This window comes from Rhipicephalus sanguineus, chromosome 2 (assembly GCF_013339695.2).
Source record: "Rhipicephalus sanguineus isolate Rsan-2018 chromosome 2, BIME_Rsan_1.4, whole genome shotgun sequence".
Classification (NCBI taxonomy): domain Eukaryota; kingdom Metazoa; phylum Arthropoda; class Arachnida; order Ixodida; family Ixodidae; genus Rhipicephalus; species Rhipicephalus sanguineus.
Genome location: NC_051177.1, coordinates 153,320,111 through 153,337,092, shown reverse-complemented (window position 1 = coordinate 153,337,092; position 16,982 = coordinate 153,320,111). Strand labels below are relative to the sequence as shown.

Below are 16,982 nucleotides of genomic sequence, written 5' to 3'. Positions count from 1 at the left end.
GCATGTATATGCGATTCAAAGCAAGAACGATTTTGTGAACAGGGGTTCGTATAGGCACGACCTTTATTGTTCCTAAACTAAATGCAACTATTGGTGTGTTTGCAGCCTTTCTGAGATGTGGAACAGCATAACAGACCGTAAAACTGACCTGTGCTCTTAGTGTTTTTGAACGAAAAATATGCGGTTCTGAATTTGTTTGAAAGAGTGAAGCTTCAACCATGAAAAATATTTGTTGAAAAATTCTACCTACAGCAGCTACAGTGATGTGAACGCGTATGAGGGTACAGAAGTGCATACTCATTTATTTTGTCATGGCAGGTTGTGCGAACAAAGGCTAGCTGCATACGCGGTAGTGACGCGCATTTTTAGAGCATGGCATACCTACATTGGTAGGCAGTGGCATTAATCACCGTTACGGAAAACGTTAGGTTAAAGATGCAGTTCTATACAGTTGTTGGTGTCAGTTCTATATGTGTAAACTATTCAACGCCTACGCGAACTGAATTCTTTCCTTACTGTTTTCCTTCTGTCTGCATTGGAGAAGGTTAAACACAATTATTAACGAGTGATCATGGCGACATCTATCTTCAAATTGACTCAGTATTAACAGTGCATTGTTTTCGTCTATTTGTCACATCTGAATGTCCTTTTTTGTATGGTTTAGCTAGACCGAAATCGCGCTAAGACACAACCGGTTTCGCTAATTCGTCCACTACAGATTGCAGGTAACATATAAATAATGTTAAATTGAAAGAAAATGCGACGAATTAGTAATATGACCAAGAATCCAGATAGCAGAACATCATAACGGAGCACTGTTCTTGAATATTTGATATTTATTCTTATACAATGTGCCTTCTTTGAAGCAGTTGGACGGGAGAAAATTTCTCTTTGAATTACATCAAAATCATTCTGCTCATTACTAGTAAATCGGCTTTGCGTCATCCCAAGAACCATATACTTCGTGCTATGAAAATGTTCTTTATTTTATTTCTTTGTTTATAATTATCATAGCTATTATTTCATAATTAGACATTTTAGGGCTGCTTATGTTTACCAGCTTATTGCTTCTTCTCGTTCCGTTGCCACTCTTCTCTGCAATGTCTCTTGACCCTGATGGTACCATATATCAACAAAATAACAAGTGTATTCCCATCATAAGCAGGTGGCCAGCAATTTTTTGTCAGAATGTTGACTAAACATTACTGTGCCTATAAAGTTTCTACCAGAAACGATAGGAAGTGGCAATTTGTAAAACGACCTCTGTATTGGTCAAGGGCAGGGCAACACATAATTTTTCTGGCGTACAGTTAGTACCAGTTATGCATTAATGAATTTGATGCATGCAAATCTGAACAACAGATACAAAAAATACTTATGTTATCTCGCAACCTCTTCGATGCACTTCAGGTCTGTTTGGTGGCTGTCTTTAGTGACTGCACCGAAGCGATATAGCCAGCATTACTCCGCCATCTTTCATCACCCCAGTCGCATGGAATCTTAGCTGATCAGTTCATATTGCTAATAAATTTCATTGTCTAGCACGCCCACCAACACACCCACCTGTCATCCCTACCATGGAACTCTCTTTTAAAGTGCTCTTCGCCCTGACAAATGAACACGGAGCGTATATCAAAAGGTGCTGATCATGCATCCAATTTATGAAGCATCTGCTTGGCATAAAAACGGTAGAAGGCTTCCGCAGAATACGGCGCGCGCGTTCATTTATGGCATCTGCATTGAAAGCGAAAGTCCCGAGCACAGGTGCCTTGTGACCCAAGCTTTGCTTTAATTAAATGCCACCGTGAGCATAGCACGTGACTCTGGGTAACCATCCTATTCAAAATGCCGACTGCAAATGCGAAGTGAGCGAAAAGAAAACGAAAGAAGGCTGGACTCGCCACCAAGACAGCTGGATTTAGTGCATAGACGAAGGCAGATAAGTGTATTTTCTTGCGGGCGTTTGTCAAGACAAATAGGGCGAGTGTAATGCTGGCATTGGCGTTGATAGAGTTACTGTATAGGCTACGTTTAGGCAAAGGTACCATGTACAGTGACTCTAGGCTTTAGCAGTGAAGCCCGCCCCCTGGCGCTATGACAACGTGGGACATCAGTACCTGATAAATGTTTCAACAAGCAGCCGATTCGAAAACGAAGATAATGTTTTGTTCAAGCTATCTTCATGTGGTTGCCTGAGACGTCCGGTATATAACTAGAATTCTAAACGGAGCCTAATGAGAGATGAATTAACTTAAAAAAGTGCACCTTTTCTTGCCTTGTGGCTGCTAAATAGACGAGCATTTTCTGTGAGAACTAATTCTCTTTACATCACTTAAAAATGTACACTTCGCAGCAACTTTTCTTTAGAAATAGTCAGCGCGCAGGAGATACCTTTTGAGGTAAGATTTCCCGCCTCCGGTACGGTGCTGGTCAATAAATTACAGCGGCGGCCTTCGTAACCATCGCGGCAATCACAGGTGGGACTTGGTGCTTTTGGGGTCCATCCACATATGCCCCCGTTCAAGCAGAAATAATGTGGGCATGCTGAAAGTAAAGAAGCATTCTTTATAAACAACACATAAACGAGAAAAAGAAAGCAGCCTGAAGGTTTCAGGTGTCTTGGGTTACATTCAGCGATATCCGAAGGTGCTTGCGATATGTAAAATGAGGCAAGTGATGAGAGCAAGCTCGGGAGGTAATTCGTTACAGTACTTCGCGGTTCATCCAACGTACAAGTTACACAACAGTGAAACCCGGCTACGAAGTCAGTAGATTCAGCAATTTACTTCATTATACCGAAACATCGTTAACTTGAATTTCGTACATTTAAGGAAATTATATGCAAATGCTCCTTTATAGATGAAATCCAATCCAATGCTAATTTTTAGCCCGGGAAGTGCCGAAAAAAAGTTTGAATAATACGGCAGTACAAAAAAATCACACTTTCGCTGAAAGGGCCAAGCAATGAATGCGATAGCCACAAATTGGAATGTTATACCAGGTAATAAGCCTAGCAGCTAACTCTTTTGGATCCAATCTCGCGTGACTCTACAAAAATGCTGGTATAAGGGAATACAGCCGCTCCAGGGAGCGAATTGGTTTTCGTGCTGTCTGTCGTCTCAACGCGAAGTAAGCGGGGAATGCACAGCACGTACAAGGTATACAAGCCGTTTGTTGATCCATGTCAATATAGCGCGCGCGCCAGCTCTCTCGACTGCGCCTTCATGATCAAAGTTCACAGTTGCTGCTCGAAGCAACGTAGTCCCCTTTTTGGAGCCCATTGCACACTCTCTTGGGTAACTACTACAAGTACACTTCCAAGGTACCCACTATGCCATAAAACATTACATTATTTGCGAATTAGGGAAACACCTATCATGCCAATATTGTTCATTCTGCGGAGAAACAAGGTACGCGCTACACATCTGTAAAGCACGGTGGTGGCGAAGAAGGCTTAGTTGTAGGCCTGTGCAAGTCCACAACAAGTGTGGCAGTCACATCTCGGATTGGAGCGTCACAAAATGGGTTCGCTCTACCATATGGACCGCGGCAATGTTGCGCCCAAAGGGTGGTCTTTGAACCACCCCCTCTTTACGCAACTCAGAATGTGTAATGCCTAGTTGTTATATTACTGTTCTACCATGCTGTATTGCACATGTTAACGAGATTCCTTGCCCGACGTGACGTCTGTATATGGTCTTTTTGCGAGGGAGTTTCAAACTCCGGCGTGGCTCTGTGGTGAGTACCTACTCGCCTGCCACGCAGAGGGCCTGGGTTCAAAGCCCGCTTGGTCACAGACATTTTTTTCTCGTTTCGCGCGATAGCGGTTATGGACACTGGCGGTGGCGGAGAACTACGGCACCAAAATTGGATGTTGCTGTCTTCCCATAACAGCTTTCTTGGAAAACGTTGCAAGCCACAATGGCAAAAACGTTGTGGTCTGAAATCGTTCTAAAGCAAGGTGACAAACTGACCTGCGGCACCCCTGTTTGTGGTGCAGACATTTTCTTTTGCGACATCGCGCGCGCACATGTCTGAATAATCTTGAAGGACCCGCTTGGCATTACGACTATTCAGCATTTAACGATAAATATTCCTGGCCCACAGGTACTTGCAGACATTGTTTTTATAAGGAAATTGAGGCTTTCAGCAGATACAGTGGAAAGTGCTATATGAGTGCTTTACTGCGCGCAGTGTTCCTTTTCGCACAGAACCCCACGTACAGGAGCCGCTACTTTAAGTAGAGGATGCAGGTTTGAGCAACACATATACAGTAAAACCTCGGTGACACGAATCCTGCAGCATCATCAAAAATATTCGTATCATCCGAAACTCGTAACAAGAGAAAGCATGAAAAAATTAGCATGCCAAAAAAGAAAGCTGGCGTACATTTTCATTTATTCTTTTGCAGCGCCGCAGCAAAGTCATGAACAACGCTGAAGGATTGCCAGTAAAGCCTTTAGACATCAACAATCATACTTGCACCCGTAAATATGCAGCCCGTGCGCGCCTGTGTAATTATTGAACCAGATGTGTTGTGACCCGCGACAGCTAGAGGCCACTTCCAAATCTTAATATGCTTTTCCGCATGACACCGGAGTACTGCGGAAAAGTGACTAAATGAGCGCTTTGACGCGATAGATGAAGGCCAGAAAATTTCACAACCGCGGTCCTACGTTAATATTTTCTTAGCGCCGTTGTGTTGGGGATGTTTTTCGAGAGGTTAACGGCCGTGCCTGCACAAGTGCGTCCCCAACAGTCGTGCATGTTGACGTTGTGAGGCCTAGCTCCTTCTTCCTTGTCTTTTTTCGGTCCTCGTCCACCTTTCATAGGGTGTCTGATGCACGAGGGAATCGCTTGCATGGAGGACATGGCTTCTAATTAAAACGCGAAGGCACACGGAGGCGCATTAGGGCCTCCAAGATTCGCGCACACAATCTCGGAGGCTACAACGCGTCACTGAAAGTTTACTATGATCACTGTGTAAGAAAATTATTTTTGTTACACCTGATTCTGACCAGTTGGCGGCTCGGCGCGCATGCCCGCGGTTGCGTTTCTGCGCCCGCACGGGTTTGGCGCGTCTTCCGCGACAGCGCCTCTTCGTACCTGCGTGGTAGCGTACGGTCGTATGAAATGTCGCGGAGTGAAAATCTGTTCGAAACAACCGTACTCAATTATATCGCAGGCCAATGAGCCTTGGCCGGTACAAAAAAAAATATTCCTATCACTCTGAAAGTCGTATGAGCCGTGATCGTATCACCTAGGTTGCACTGTAATATACTATATATATATATATATATATATATATATATATATATATATATATATATATATATATATATATATATATATATATATATATATATATATATATATATGTGCTCCGTTCCTCCTAGCGCTTCGCCACCATGAGGCGTACACCAAAGCAGTCGTGCGGTCTTGAACAGTGATTCAGATACTTCAAGAGAATAGTGCTTAACAAGAAAGTGCTAATCACAGCACACGTACGCAACCGATATAACCGTAATGACGTATTTCAAATCACCGAATCTTACCCCGACATAAAGATTCATCGGATCCGCCAGCGCAGTCCTCGTGTCCATCGCAGAGGAGAGACCGCGGCATGCACGCGCTAGGAGAGCCAGAAGCACAGAGGAATTCGTTTTCATTGCATTGCTTGGCCCTTCCTGTAACCAGTGGACAAAAAAATGCGTAAGAATCGACAAAGAACCAACACGTGAAGTTAAATATGCAGGTATTGCTACATGAGGAGCCATTGAATCATCAACGACTGAAAGTTGCCTCTTGATGCGTATTGGTGGTTTTCTTAAGGATAGCATCACTTGAATGCTAGTTAAGGCTACGTTGCCGGCTACACTGATGTTACAGGACACGTAAACATCGAAACAAGACGGAGCAATGCAGACATTAAAATGTCTGTTACAGTAATAGCAAGTCGAAGAGTAGAATACACTAGTTTCCAGCGTTTTATTTTCCAACTTAGTTGTAAAGAGAACTTACGGATGATTAATATACAACAAATTATTGTATTGAGAAATTTACCCTGTTAGAAGACGTAATTACCAAATAATTTTTAGTTGAGGATACAAAACATGTCCCAAATCAAGTTAGCTGGTAAAACCAAACCACGATACTTTGTTTCGCATAATCCTAACACTGGTATGTATGTATGTATGTATGTATGTATGTATGTATGTATGTATGTATGTATGTATGTATGTATGTATGTATGTATGTATGTATGTATGTATGTATGTATGTATGTATGTATGTATGTATGTATGTATGTATGTATGTATGTATGTATGTATGTATGTATGTATGTATGTATGTATGTATGTATGTATGTATGTATGTATGCGAATAGCTTCGCTGAAATATTGCTGATTTGATTCCTATAAAGTTTCGCAAAGGTTTTGTTTGTTTATCCAGTTCCGAATTTTACGAAAACGCGTGTTGATAAACATTGAAGAGCCAGTATCCGATTGAGTAGACCGATGATATCTAATTTTTCATGCAACAAGAAAATAATTTCGGCAATATCAATTAGCACGCGTGACAAAAATGTTTCTTGAAGTTCTCACCGCACTTCTCGTCCAATCCATTCGGACAGTCCTTAACACCATCACAGAGCAGTGCAGATGGAATGCAAGTGCTGCCGTCTCTGCAGCTGAACTCGCCACGTCGACACAGCACGGCTGGTCCAGGCTCAGGAGGTTCTGGGGTTTCGCTTGCCACTGGTACCGGAGTTTCACTTGGCACTTGTTCCGGAGTAACAACTTCCGTGGGCACTGTAGGTGCCTCTGGAATCGGAAATAAATTGCTCGCTGAGTAGTAATTCCAACTACAAAAGAAAAACTTCACGCGGTGTCGGTTTATCTTGACAAATAAACATGCTTGTAGAAAACGCCAACACAATGGAGCTTGAGAATAACCTATGATTGGATGATACGATAGCCATTTCCCGTAAAAAAGTACACAATCACGCACGTACCAAATCTTCGAGTGGTTTTTCCTGTCTGTTCACTACATTTGTGCTTAAGTGCTTTTCTAACCTGAGTCTACAGGACTTCGTTGTTATTAACGAAGAGCGGTGTTTTTGTCAAGCTGTTTGACATGTTGACTATGAGGTCTTTATCCTCTATAGGTAAACATAGGATCCCGCTCTGTACTTAGAGCGATCGGCTGTCTATAGAAATCAATAGCAAAGATATAAAGCAGGCAGATGTAGAGGGGTGACCCAGAACGCCCATGCCGGTATCACCCAAACGCATCACATCAGCATTCAATCTCGACTATTAGCACGCCTATGCTAGAAGAAAAAACGCGAGCCCTCAATAGCTGTTGTTAGACAACGTTTGCCCAACACTTACGTCGGTTTATACAACTTTCAGCCACTTAAGCTGGTGGGGAGGAGGGGTTCAGAGAGAGCGTGAATGTCACAAACGAGCGCTTAATTAGGGCGCCACCGCTTTGAGACGACAGCATGAAATCACGGCGCCAACTGTTGCCTCAACAAGCGTGCGCAACGAAAACAAAAACAAGTATCAAAAGATGCCGTGCCCGCGCCTCGTCCCCCACTCGTAACGGCCGCCGCCAAACAGTAGTCCCGGATAAAACGCTCGGTAAAGGCTGGAAACATCGCGAAAGAGAACATGATGCAATGCCGAGTGACGCCATGGCGAGCGGAACCGGCGAGAAGAATCTAGCCCTTTCCCTAGCTTTGGCTGTGCTGCACGTATAGGAAGACACCCGAAGCTTCTGGAAGCCAGGCGCGAGGAGATATAAGCATGCAGCGACGTGGCGTGAAGGAGTCCAGAGATGGGAAAGAAGTTATGTTGTTGAAGTGAGTCTCATTCGGTCGGCCAAAGACGTGTTTTATGATGTAGTGCGGTCACTCGATCTTGAAGAATCGAGTGATGACGCCGTGTGCGCAGGGAAAAGTTGCGTGAGTGTTTCCTGGAAGAGAAAGATTCGGGGCCTACGACTAAGGGAGCAACGATAATCAGCGCTGGAGTTTGCGTGAATGTTTCCTAGAAGAGAAGCATTCAACCTACCTACCAAGAATTGTGGGCTGGGCAAGTTTGGTGAATATTAAAGACTTTAGGTGTTCTTGAATAGTTTGTAATGCATAATACTGCATTTGTAGCGCGCGATCCGTTTTTGTTCCCGTCGTTTTCAACACCATCTAAATCAAATGGTGAGTTGTAATTGATACCAGCCGAGTGTGCATGTTTGTGTGATGCTTGCACTGCCTTAACCGAGAATATATATTGTTTGTGTTATCAGCTCTTGGCTCTGACTCGCTCTTTAGACCACAATCGGCGTTCGCTGGCGCACAAAAAGGACCTACCCTAAATTGTCCGCGCTTTCGTTGTGCTTTCGGGAGGCTGATACGTCAGCTTGGAATCTGCCCGGCGAGTGCCTCCGCATTGACGGGATCAGTGACAGCGAAATAGACATACTTAAAGTTGCACGTCCGACGCTCTACAGAAGAAGCAGAGCCGAAGTTTCACTTCTAAATGTTAATTGTATCTAAATGCACAAAAACGCATGTGACATTCATTGCGCAAAAATCGTGTAATTGAAAACAGATAACATAGTCATTCCAACAGGGAACATTGTTTCGTATTGTTTTAGAATACCAGGTAAATCGTTCTCTGTTGCTCTTAGCGTGTTTCGACATAGTCATACTAGTAACACTGTGCGTCTTTTAAACGAAGAAATACAGTGTTTCCCCCGACAGAAAAGCTACAATTTTCCGGGATAAGGTATACCAAAAATTCTGTTCTTGTGCATGCTGAAAAGTTCCGTCGAAGATTCGCAGATTTCTCCGTGGTTTCCTAGTACTTACTATTAAGCAATGCATAGAAGTTGGAGATACAATGTCCTAGTTTAATTAAAGGCTACTAAAACGACGCCTTCATCAGCAGAATTTTAGGAATTCAAAGCTCCAGGTTAATGGAATTCACGTAACACCCAGAACCAGCCTCTTGTGCCACCTTCATGGACAGAAAAAAAAAGCATTTAGCACATGCAGAACTATTCTATTACCTGTTGACGTGGTTTCCTGTGTGGGCGCGGGCTGCGGGACTGCTGGTGTTGTGGGACGAACTGAAGTTTTCGTTTCTGAAAGAGAACATTTTGTGAAAGTAATGCGAAATCTGAACGATTTCGTATCCACAAGTATACTGAGGGCCTAGATGTTGCTAATGACCACAAAGATAGCACTTTTAAAAAATTTAAGAATAGCAAACTGTTACGTCAAATATTGTCTTGTCAATCAAGCAGAAGCTTTGGGCCCACCAAGTGTCATATTCACGCTCATAAATACAGGAAGGCAATCGTGTAGGTGAGTTTAAATATCCCGTACACGATTACCTCACAAGTGGCAGCCGTTAAGCTCTTCCTCAAAAGTTTGTCGATGGTAGGCTATACAAAATATTATTTTAGTGTCCCTTTGCTCAATACACGTTTTCTTTTAGCAAAAAAAGAAGAAGGCTGTAATCTCCTCACGGGACAGTTCCACACTGCACATGGCTTCCGGCTCGTTACAAAATATTTAGCCTAAAAATATACAGGCCAGAAAAAATGTAAGTATTCGCGTAAAATCATTCAAGGAAGCACCAAATTTTGCGCAAACAGCCGTCTGTCAGTTTTGCGATGATATATACCTTTGGCTACATAGCGGGCAACGAAGCTCATATAACCCAAAACAGTCCTACGAGAATATTGCGTCTCTTTGTATTACTATGAGCAGGCCGTCAACTATGTGATATAGTGGTGCTGACACCCATTTTTAGAAGCTGAGTTTACCTTGCCATACAAATATCTGTATACAAGACGGATTTGACCAAGTGTGAAGCTCAATAAATGCTGATAAGACATTTTATTTTAACATTAAAGTCAAGTTTCGCGTGCCCAACCTACTGACATCGACACTAGCGTGATGTCGGACCACAGTACCAATTCTGTTGACTTCCCGCAGCAGTAAGGCTAGTTGTGATGACGTCAAGTACAAAAACACACAAAATGGCCACTCGTATGTCGCTTTCTCGATCGTCTGCTGTTGCCGTGTGGTCACTGTACAGTTCAGCGGACCCATGAAACCAGCGAGCGAAGTCAAACTGGTGCGCTATTGTCGTGTACGCAGGTGAATACACAGTAGACGTTTCCGAAATTCCGATGCACAAGCCCTGTTGCATGGCGTTGTCGATGTCAGGTGAGTCGTCTCCTGACACGCTTGCGATAGGGTCTAACGCTAAATGGCTCGCATGGTTGCCAATCTCGGCGTCTTGTACTCAGCACAAGTGGACACCGAGACAAAATTTCGCATATCGTTGACTGCGCACTTGCGTAACGCACGTACGGCGTGCGACAGACAATGTAGCCGTCTGGAAAACGTCACAGTGTCTAGGGCGAGCACGTCACCAGAAGCTAATTCAGTGTCTCGAAGTCAGGATACAGTAGGAACCAACACGAACCAACACATCATGAAGTTCTTGAGGGCCTTTTTAGAATCGCTCACGATGTAATTAGTTGCCTGGACGGAGGTGGCCAGCGCCATGGCGGCTTCCCCTGTCTCTAAGGCACAAGCCCTTTTTACGGTGGCTGCCGTAACAGGGTCCCCGTTGCCGGTGCCCGCGCATATGTTGTAACGGTCTCTGGACTATCTAGCAGCGTCAATATACGCTACGTCTGGGTGATCGTGAAATTTTTGTGCGAGTTTGCCGCCCTGGCCTTTCTTCTCTCGTCATGTATTCCTGGCAGTATATTTTTCGGCAGAGGTTTTAATCGAGGGTACTTTACGGTAAGGAGGGTAGCGAGTTGGAAAATGCTCATGATGGTTAGCGCAAACGGCACACGGACGGAAAGAAGAAAACGACGACGGTGCGTCGTCGTTTTCTTCTTTCTGTCCGTGTGCCGTTTGCGCTAACCATCATGAGTACTTCAGGGTAAAAAACGAAAGGATTTCAAGCACCAAGGCAGGCTTGCAGATACTCAGTGGCCTCGGCCGAAGCAACTAGTTGCACACTCAATAACAGAGGTCTCTTATGAACGGCAACTACTGCACACCTCACGATTAAAACACTATACGAGAACGGTAGTGCGATACGGGTGACAAGTACACCAAGCACAATAATACTTCAAAAAATACGATACCCTCGTTCTCTTCAAAGTGGTTCTGCCACGACACCCACGCATTAATTTGAAATGGTGCTAGTTGAAATCGGTTCTCGTATTACGAACACTGACACGAATGACTACGCGTAACGTGAAGAAAAGCTGTCTCGTGAGTGGTGGTACTGGCATGCAGGCCAAAGACGAGCGCTGTTGCGTCTAATACATTGATGTGTGTTCAGTGTGACCCGGGCGCCGGAATGCATGTGAACATATGCATCGGCATGTTAAATTTTCGACATTGCGATACCTCTGCATAAGGGTATTTGTATGTTATTGTTCAGTCTGCACACTTCTTACTTTTTGCGCCAGTATGCATCACTGAAAGCTTCGCTCTGTGTAATTCCCACCTATGCGCGGGATCCACCCATATTGAAAGCCACAGTTCATTTGGCAAACATAGAATGAAAAGTGTAAACCACAACACAAAAGTCACACGCCGCCTATATGTGCCGCAAATTTGCGCTTTAGAGGCAGTTGTCTCAGAACCAAGTCTTGAGTGCAAGCTCTGACGTACCTGGTCCAGGTATTATTGTGGTACGTGCTGCCTCCGGGCATTTTCCACGACGTACGTCGATGTCATCGATGATGACGTCACTGCGTCCACGTGCAGTCCAACCGGTGATGAGTACCTGCGCAATGCGACATAAACCCATGCTGGTAGATGGCAAAGTACAATTATTTCACTAGAGCGCTGGCCTTACTGTAGGTCTTATTTGAAGTGAAATAAAATAATTAGTTCTTTTGTCTCTTCCTGCCGTTTCCGAAATGCTGAGTATATATATCTGAAATGCAGTCGTTAAGTTTTGTGTAGGTAATATACTAGGTTGCGCTCGTGCACTCTAAACTGTCAGTTTAAGGAGAAACGATAAAAATGTTTAGGCACTGACGACTGGATTTCCTAGTATGGCAATTGCAGCGCAAGCATCCACCGGTGCGTTGCAAAAATGTTTCAATGTCACTAAACTTATAAGGTTCATCGTGTCGCTAGCGCACCTTAGATGTTCACTCCGAACAAGATTTCTGAGCGACGCATTGTACCGTTCTTCCTTGTAATTGTCTGGTAGTTAATGGTAACAAGACTTTACAACGCAAAGACTGCCCTTAAAAGAATGCAAGGGAGTGCCTGTTGCAATGTGATGTCACATTTTTTTTGCGACTGATAGAGAGTAAATGTCTGTTACTTAGCCGCACCATAAAAAAAAAAAACATGGTTGATCCCTCCGTCATAGGAATCGAAATACCACGAAAGTGAAACGTGTCCTTACAGAAGTAGTTGAACGTTTGTTATACATTTATATGAGAGAGTTTGCACAATGTATATAGATGTCTAGCAGCTGTAGCACCGTTTAACATCGACGCACCCACTTTGATGCTTAGTGGTTCATCTCCATCCCGACGACTAACGTACCCGATCAATGATTAAACGAACTCTTGTGGTAGCTGTAGTAGTTAATGGTGAAAGCGTAATCATAGAACGAGGTGTGATAGCCAGAAGAGCGTCGCATATTGGACGCAGAACTTGGTCGCCATCCCGCGGCATGTTAAAGTGTGGTTGAACACTGCTTCAGGACTAGAGGGAAACGCAAAGCGCGTTGCGCCGCCCCTGTAGCCCGGCCGCGATTTTTCTCGGGGGAAGCGTAAGCGGGGAACGCGGTGCTACAGCCAGGTGAGGCAGGCGCGCGTCGCAGAGGTATTTTAGGGGCGAAGCTCCTTAAAGCGGCACCCGTTCGTCCCTCGTAGTTGTCGTAGTCGTAGTGCGTAAATAAAAATTTTGTTCAAAACGCCGTTGATCGATGAAATAAACCAACGAAAGACGCCAGATGTTTTCTAAAAGCAAAACGAAAGAACGCCAGATGTTTCTAAAGCAAAACGAAAAGACGCCAGCTGCTTAACGAAAGACGCCAGATGTTTTCTAAAGCAATGGTTTCTAAACAATGAAAATTCACAGCGTACATGTGAAATTAAAGTGAGCTGCAAGTCGTCATAATTCATCGAACCTTTAGTATAAACCCGCCCGATCTCACGTCGGTGATGATGTACTGGGCAGAATTCACGGAAGATTCACGGTTTACCGATGAACCTCCGCAGCTTCGCCCACTCATTATCATTCACTCCGTGGATATGCTGTGATTTTTTTGGTTTGGATTAGCGTGATGCTATGAGCGAGACCGCCGCTTTTACGACGCTTGTGCTAAGATCGCCCCCTCACGGCGTGTTAAGGCATTGACAAAACTCAACTTCTTTTGAAAACGCGCCGAATGGGACGGACGTGTAACGCGTTGCAGGTGCTAATCGCGGAGGCCACAGTAATGACGAATTACTTTACTTTACCGCTCCCAGAGGACAACACCACCCCGCCGACCGGGAGAGTGGTAGATATAAAAGGCGCGTGTGTAAGGGCTCTAGAGTCTGTGACCGTGGCGCAGTAGATAGCGTGCCCGGCATCTGTTCTTGCGACCTAGCCGTCGTGGGTTCGATGCCCGTTGACGGAACTTTTTTTCTTTGCCATCTGATGGTGTGCATTTTTTCAACGTCATTTCCGTGACGGAAATACGTCACTGAATTCTTGGTGGACCCCCGCATAAAACACTTTCGTGTTAATAACGTATTTACGTATTTCGCCGTATTGGTTTTCGTTGATGAAATTATGTTGCAGTCCGTGAGATTCTCCTGTCAAGAGTGTGTACTAAAATTTACTATTGCCATAATTACTGAAAACATAAATCTCATCAGCTAGTCTCCCATTTCCTGCTTAACTGCAACTGCTTGAAAAGGCCAAACATATCCGTATCACATGCGGAAAAATAAAGAAAATTTGCGGCAGATCCGCATTTATGTATTTATACGGGATACCAACCATACTGTCTTAATATCTCCAGTGTTCTGCGGCAAAAAAGTAAGACTTGTTTGCAAAGTTGATACTATTAATTGCATTGATTAAGCACACACACACACACACACACACACACACACACACACACACACACACACACACACACACACACACACACACACACACACACACATATATATATATATATATATATATATATATATGTCTTTAATCAATGCAAATAAAAGTATCAACTTTACAAAAAAGACGTACTGAGATGCTGCGACTAAATAGGCATGCACGAGCCTTAGCCAAGCCGCAGAACACTGGAGATATTAAGACAGTATGGTTGGTATCCCGTAGAAATACATAAATGCGGAGCTAAATGCTTGATTCTACATTCATGCACATGCTCATTTTTCTTTTTGCATACTTGAAAACTGAATTGATGGTTGAAAAAGGCGTTTGTGCACTACTGGTAGCAAATACGTTCAAAAGAGCTGCAGGTTGCAGTTCTAACGTGCACTTTAAGTCCACCTTTATACCTAAATACATTTTGGTGTTTACTAAATCCGTCTGGCTGCTTACCGAAAATGCGGACAGGAAGATCGGAGCGTTCAATAGGAAAGACGCGTCCATTCGCTTGATGAAGTAGCTTGGACTGTTTGTGAAAGGCCAGAAATCGCCCCAGTCTTGTCGGCGAATGCAACAGTAAAGGATGCTCCAGCTGGGAAGGGCATACATAGATATGTGAATAAGTGTTAACGTCTTTCTTTTGCACGAAACTATGCTTATTAACTAGTGACGCTGCACAGCTACATAAGAAAGAGCGAGAGAGGGACAGGACATAGCGGAGGCTAGCAAACTGTTCGAAGCATGAGACAAGAATGCCGGTACTGAGGCTTCCATATCACAAGCATCACCCGAACGCGCCAAAACCAAAGATTCGTTTTTTTAACGCTGTCGCAAAGTTCCAAAATTCACTGATTCATTTCACATGCACTACCTATATGCGAAAACCTAACAATGATTTTATCAACACTATCACAGGATGCACCAAGTATCTTTCTCTGGCCAGCCTCTCCTTTCTTATTACAAGCGGGAAGTTCGTGATGACGCCAGAAAAACATCAAAACGAGAACCTCGCTAAACAACAGGATTAAAGAACAATAGTAAAAACAATAACGGAAACTTCTAGCAGAATATAATGCCGTAAGTATATATTCAAATGAAAGACGATGGAAAGAAGTAATAGAAAAGTTTTTTTTCCTGGCTTTTAGTGGCGTCGTCACTAGCTTTTCACCAGTCTCTAGAAGTAAAATGAACGAAAATCTACGCCATAAAATGATAGGTTGCGTGCTTTAATTGTGATAGTATTGGATAAAGGTAATGTTCGGTCTCCGCACTCGTGCGGTGCATTTGACACCTTGAAATAATGCGGGAAAAATTGTTTGGTTTTGGCTCATATGGGTGTAGAATGTGATAAGAATGCCTTTTACAGCAACAATGTTTACTATAGTGCAGCCATCGTTTATATCCTACTTTTTTGTGCTTATGTTAGGTGCTAGAATGACTAAAATACACTGCTCGCTTTGATATCACAGAGCATGAATCATTCAGTATACTTTAGAACTTTCAGCAGCTGTTTCGTTGCCTTCCGGAACTGTGATGGACAGTCCCATGATCCTAGTATCTGCTCGACAGTGAAAGCGTTTTCGTCCATGTGATTTATAGCACTATACAGGTCAAGGTTCTCGTTTGCATAAGTCGGGCGATAAGGCCAGTGGTGCTCAATAGTTTCTTCGACAGCACAGACGTTGCACACGGAGCTGTCGGCCATCTCAACCTTAAATGAGTAGGCGTTGGTGAAAGACACACCCAGACGCAGACGGCATTATTCTGTATGTTTCCGGGAAACACCACGCAGCAGCAACAGTTTTATTGATGTGTGCAGAGAATATAGTCGATGGTATCTAAACTACTATGTTTGCCACTTCTGCAGTGTCCGTAGATCTCATGTGGCGTGATCACGCGCACATTCAAGTGCTCAATACAGGCCTAAGACAAGGCTGGGAATGCTCAAAACCGTGTTAAAATAATATATTTAACAGAAATAGCCAAGACGTAGTCACAATAATTAACTTAACATCGCTAAAATCACTTCGGAAACACGTGGCTGACACCTTCACTGCGCAAGAAGAGGGTGCCACCGCCTCGCCAAGCGCGCGATTGCTCCTCGCACGGGCGCTTCTCCAGCGTTTCGTCGCTGCGTGTGAAGGGAGAAACAGCCTGACGGAACACGGTGAAGACGACACGCGTCTCAAGTGCCGTATCAAGAAGGAAGTCGATAAAGCAAAGCAAAAAGTGGCGCGCATGTCGCACACACTGTTCACGAATCTCCCTAACAAGATTCTGCTCGTGCCGAGGAAACCGTACATGCTTCCCTCAAACATTGACGTCATCGACGGCTTGGTAGACGGAACAGTGGGAACGGCAATCTAAGAACGGGATTCGCTGGGTGCCCGTGCTAAGCGCTTCCTCAGGTTTCACAGTAGAGAAGGTGCGTTGAGCGCAGGATTTGGAACTACGCCAATCGCTACACAAGTGTTTTTAAGTCTTGATCCGCGTCAATCCTTCATAAAGACGTATAAACAATGTTTGTTTCTGCGTGTTTTTTTTCTGGCAGATTCATCGGCGATGTCGTTGCCAGAGATACAGGCAGTGAGTTGGCAACCATTAAAACACGACATCGTCTCCTTTTTCATTTGCATAGTGCAGCGCTTCTCGTATCTCCGACAAAGGTTGTTCATAGGATTCGGGAGAAAGTGCTGACGAAAGACATTGTAAGGCCGGAAAATACTGCCCATCGATTAGCTGGTTGTTGGCTGATATAGTCGACGGCACCGCGCAGAGCGACAAGCTCCGGACCAGTAGATGTGCTGAC

General features: G+C 44.1%; 1 protein-coding gene across 1 annotated transcript in view; it reads right to left on the bottom strand.

The window, feature by feature from the left end:
- The window catches only part of LOC119383812 (MAM and LDL-receptor class A domain-containing protein 1), a 167,892-nt gene that overhangs the window by 45,487 nt on the left and 105,423 nt on the right, over positions 1-16,982 (bottom strand). The window contains exons 29-34 of the mRNA XM_049412968.1: positions 14,627-14,765; positions 11,720-11,834; positions 9,076-9,150; positions 6,606-6,824; positions 5,556-5,687; positions 2,392-2,544 (exon numbers count right to left, since the gene is read on the bottom strand). Coding sequence (XP_049268925.1) covers positions 2,392-2,544; positions 5,556-5,687; positions 6,606-6,824; positions 9,076-9,150; positions 11,720-11,834; positions 14,627-14,765 — 833 coding nt within the window. The remainder of the gene's footprint in view (positions 1-2,391; positions 2,545-5,555; positions 5,688-6,605; positions 6,825-9,075; positions 9,151-11,719; positions 11,835-14,626; positions 14,766-16,982) is intronic.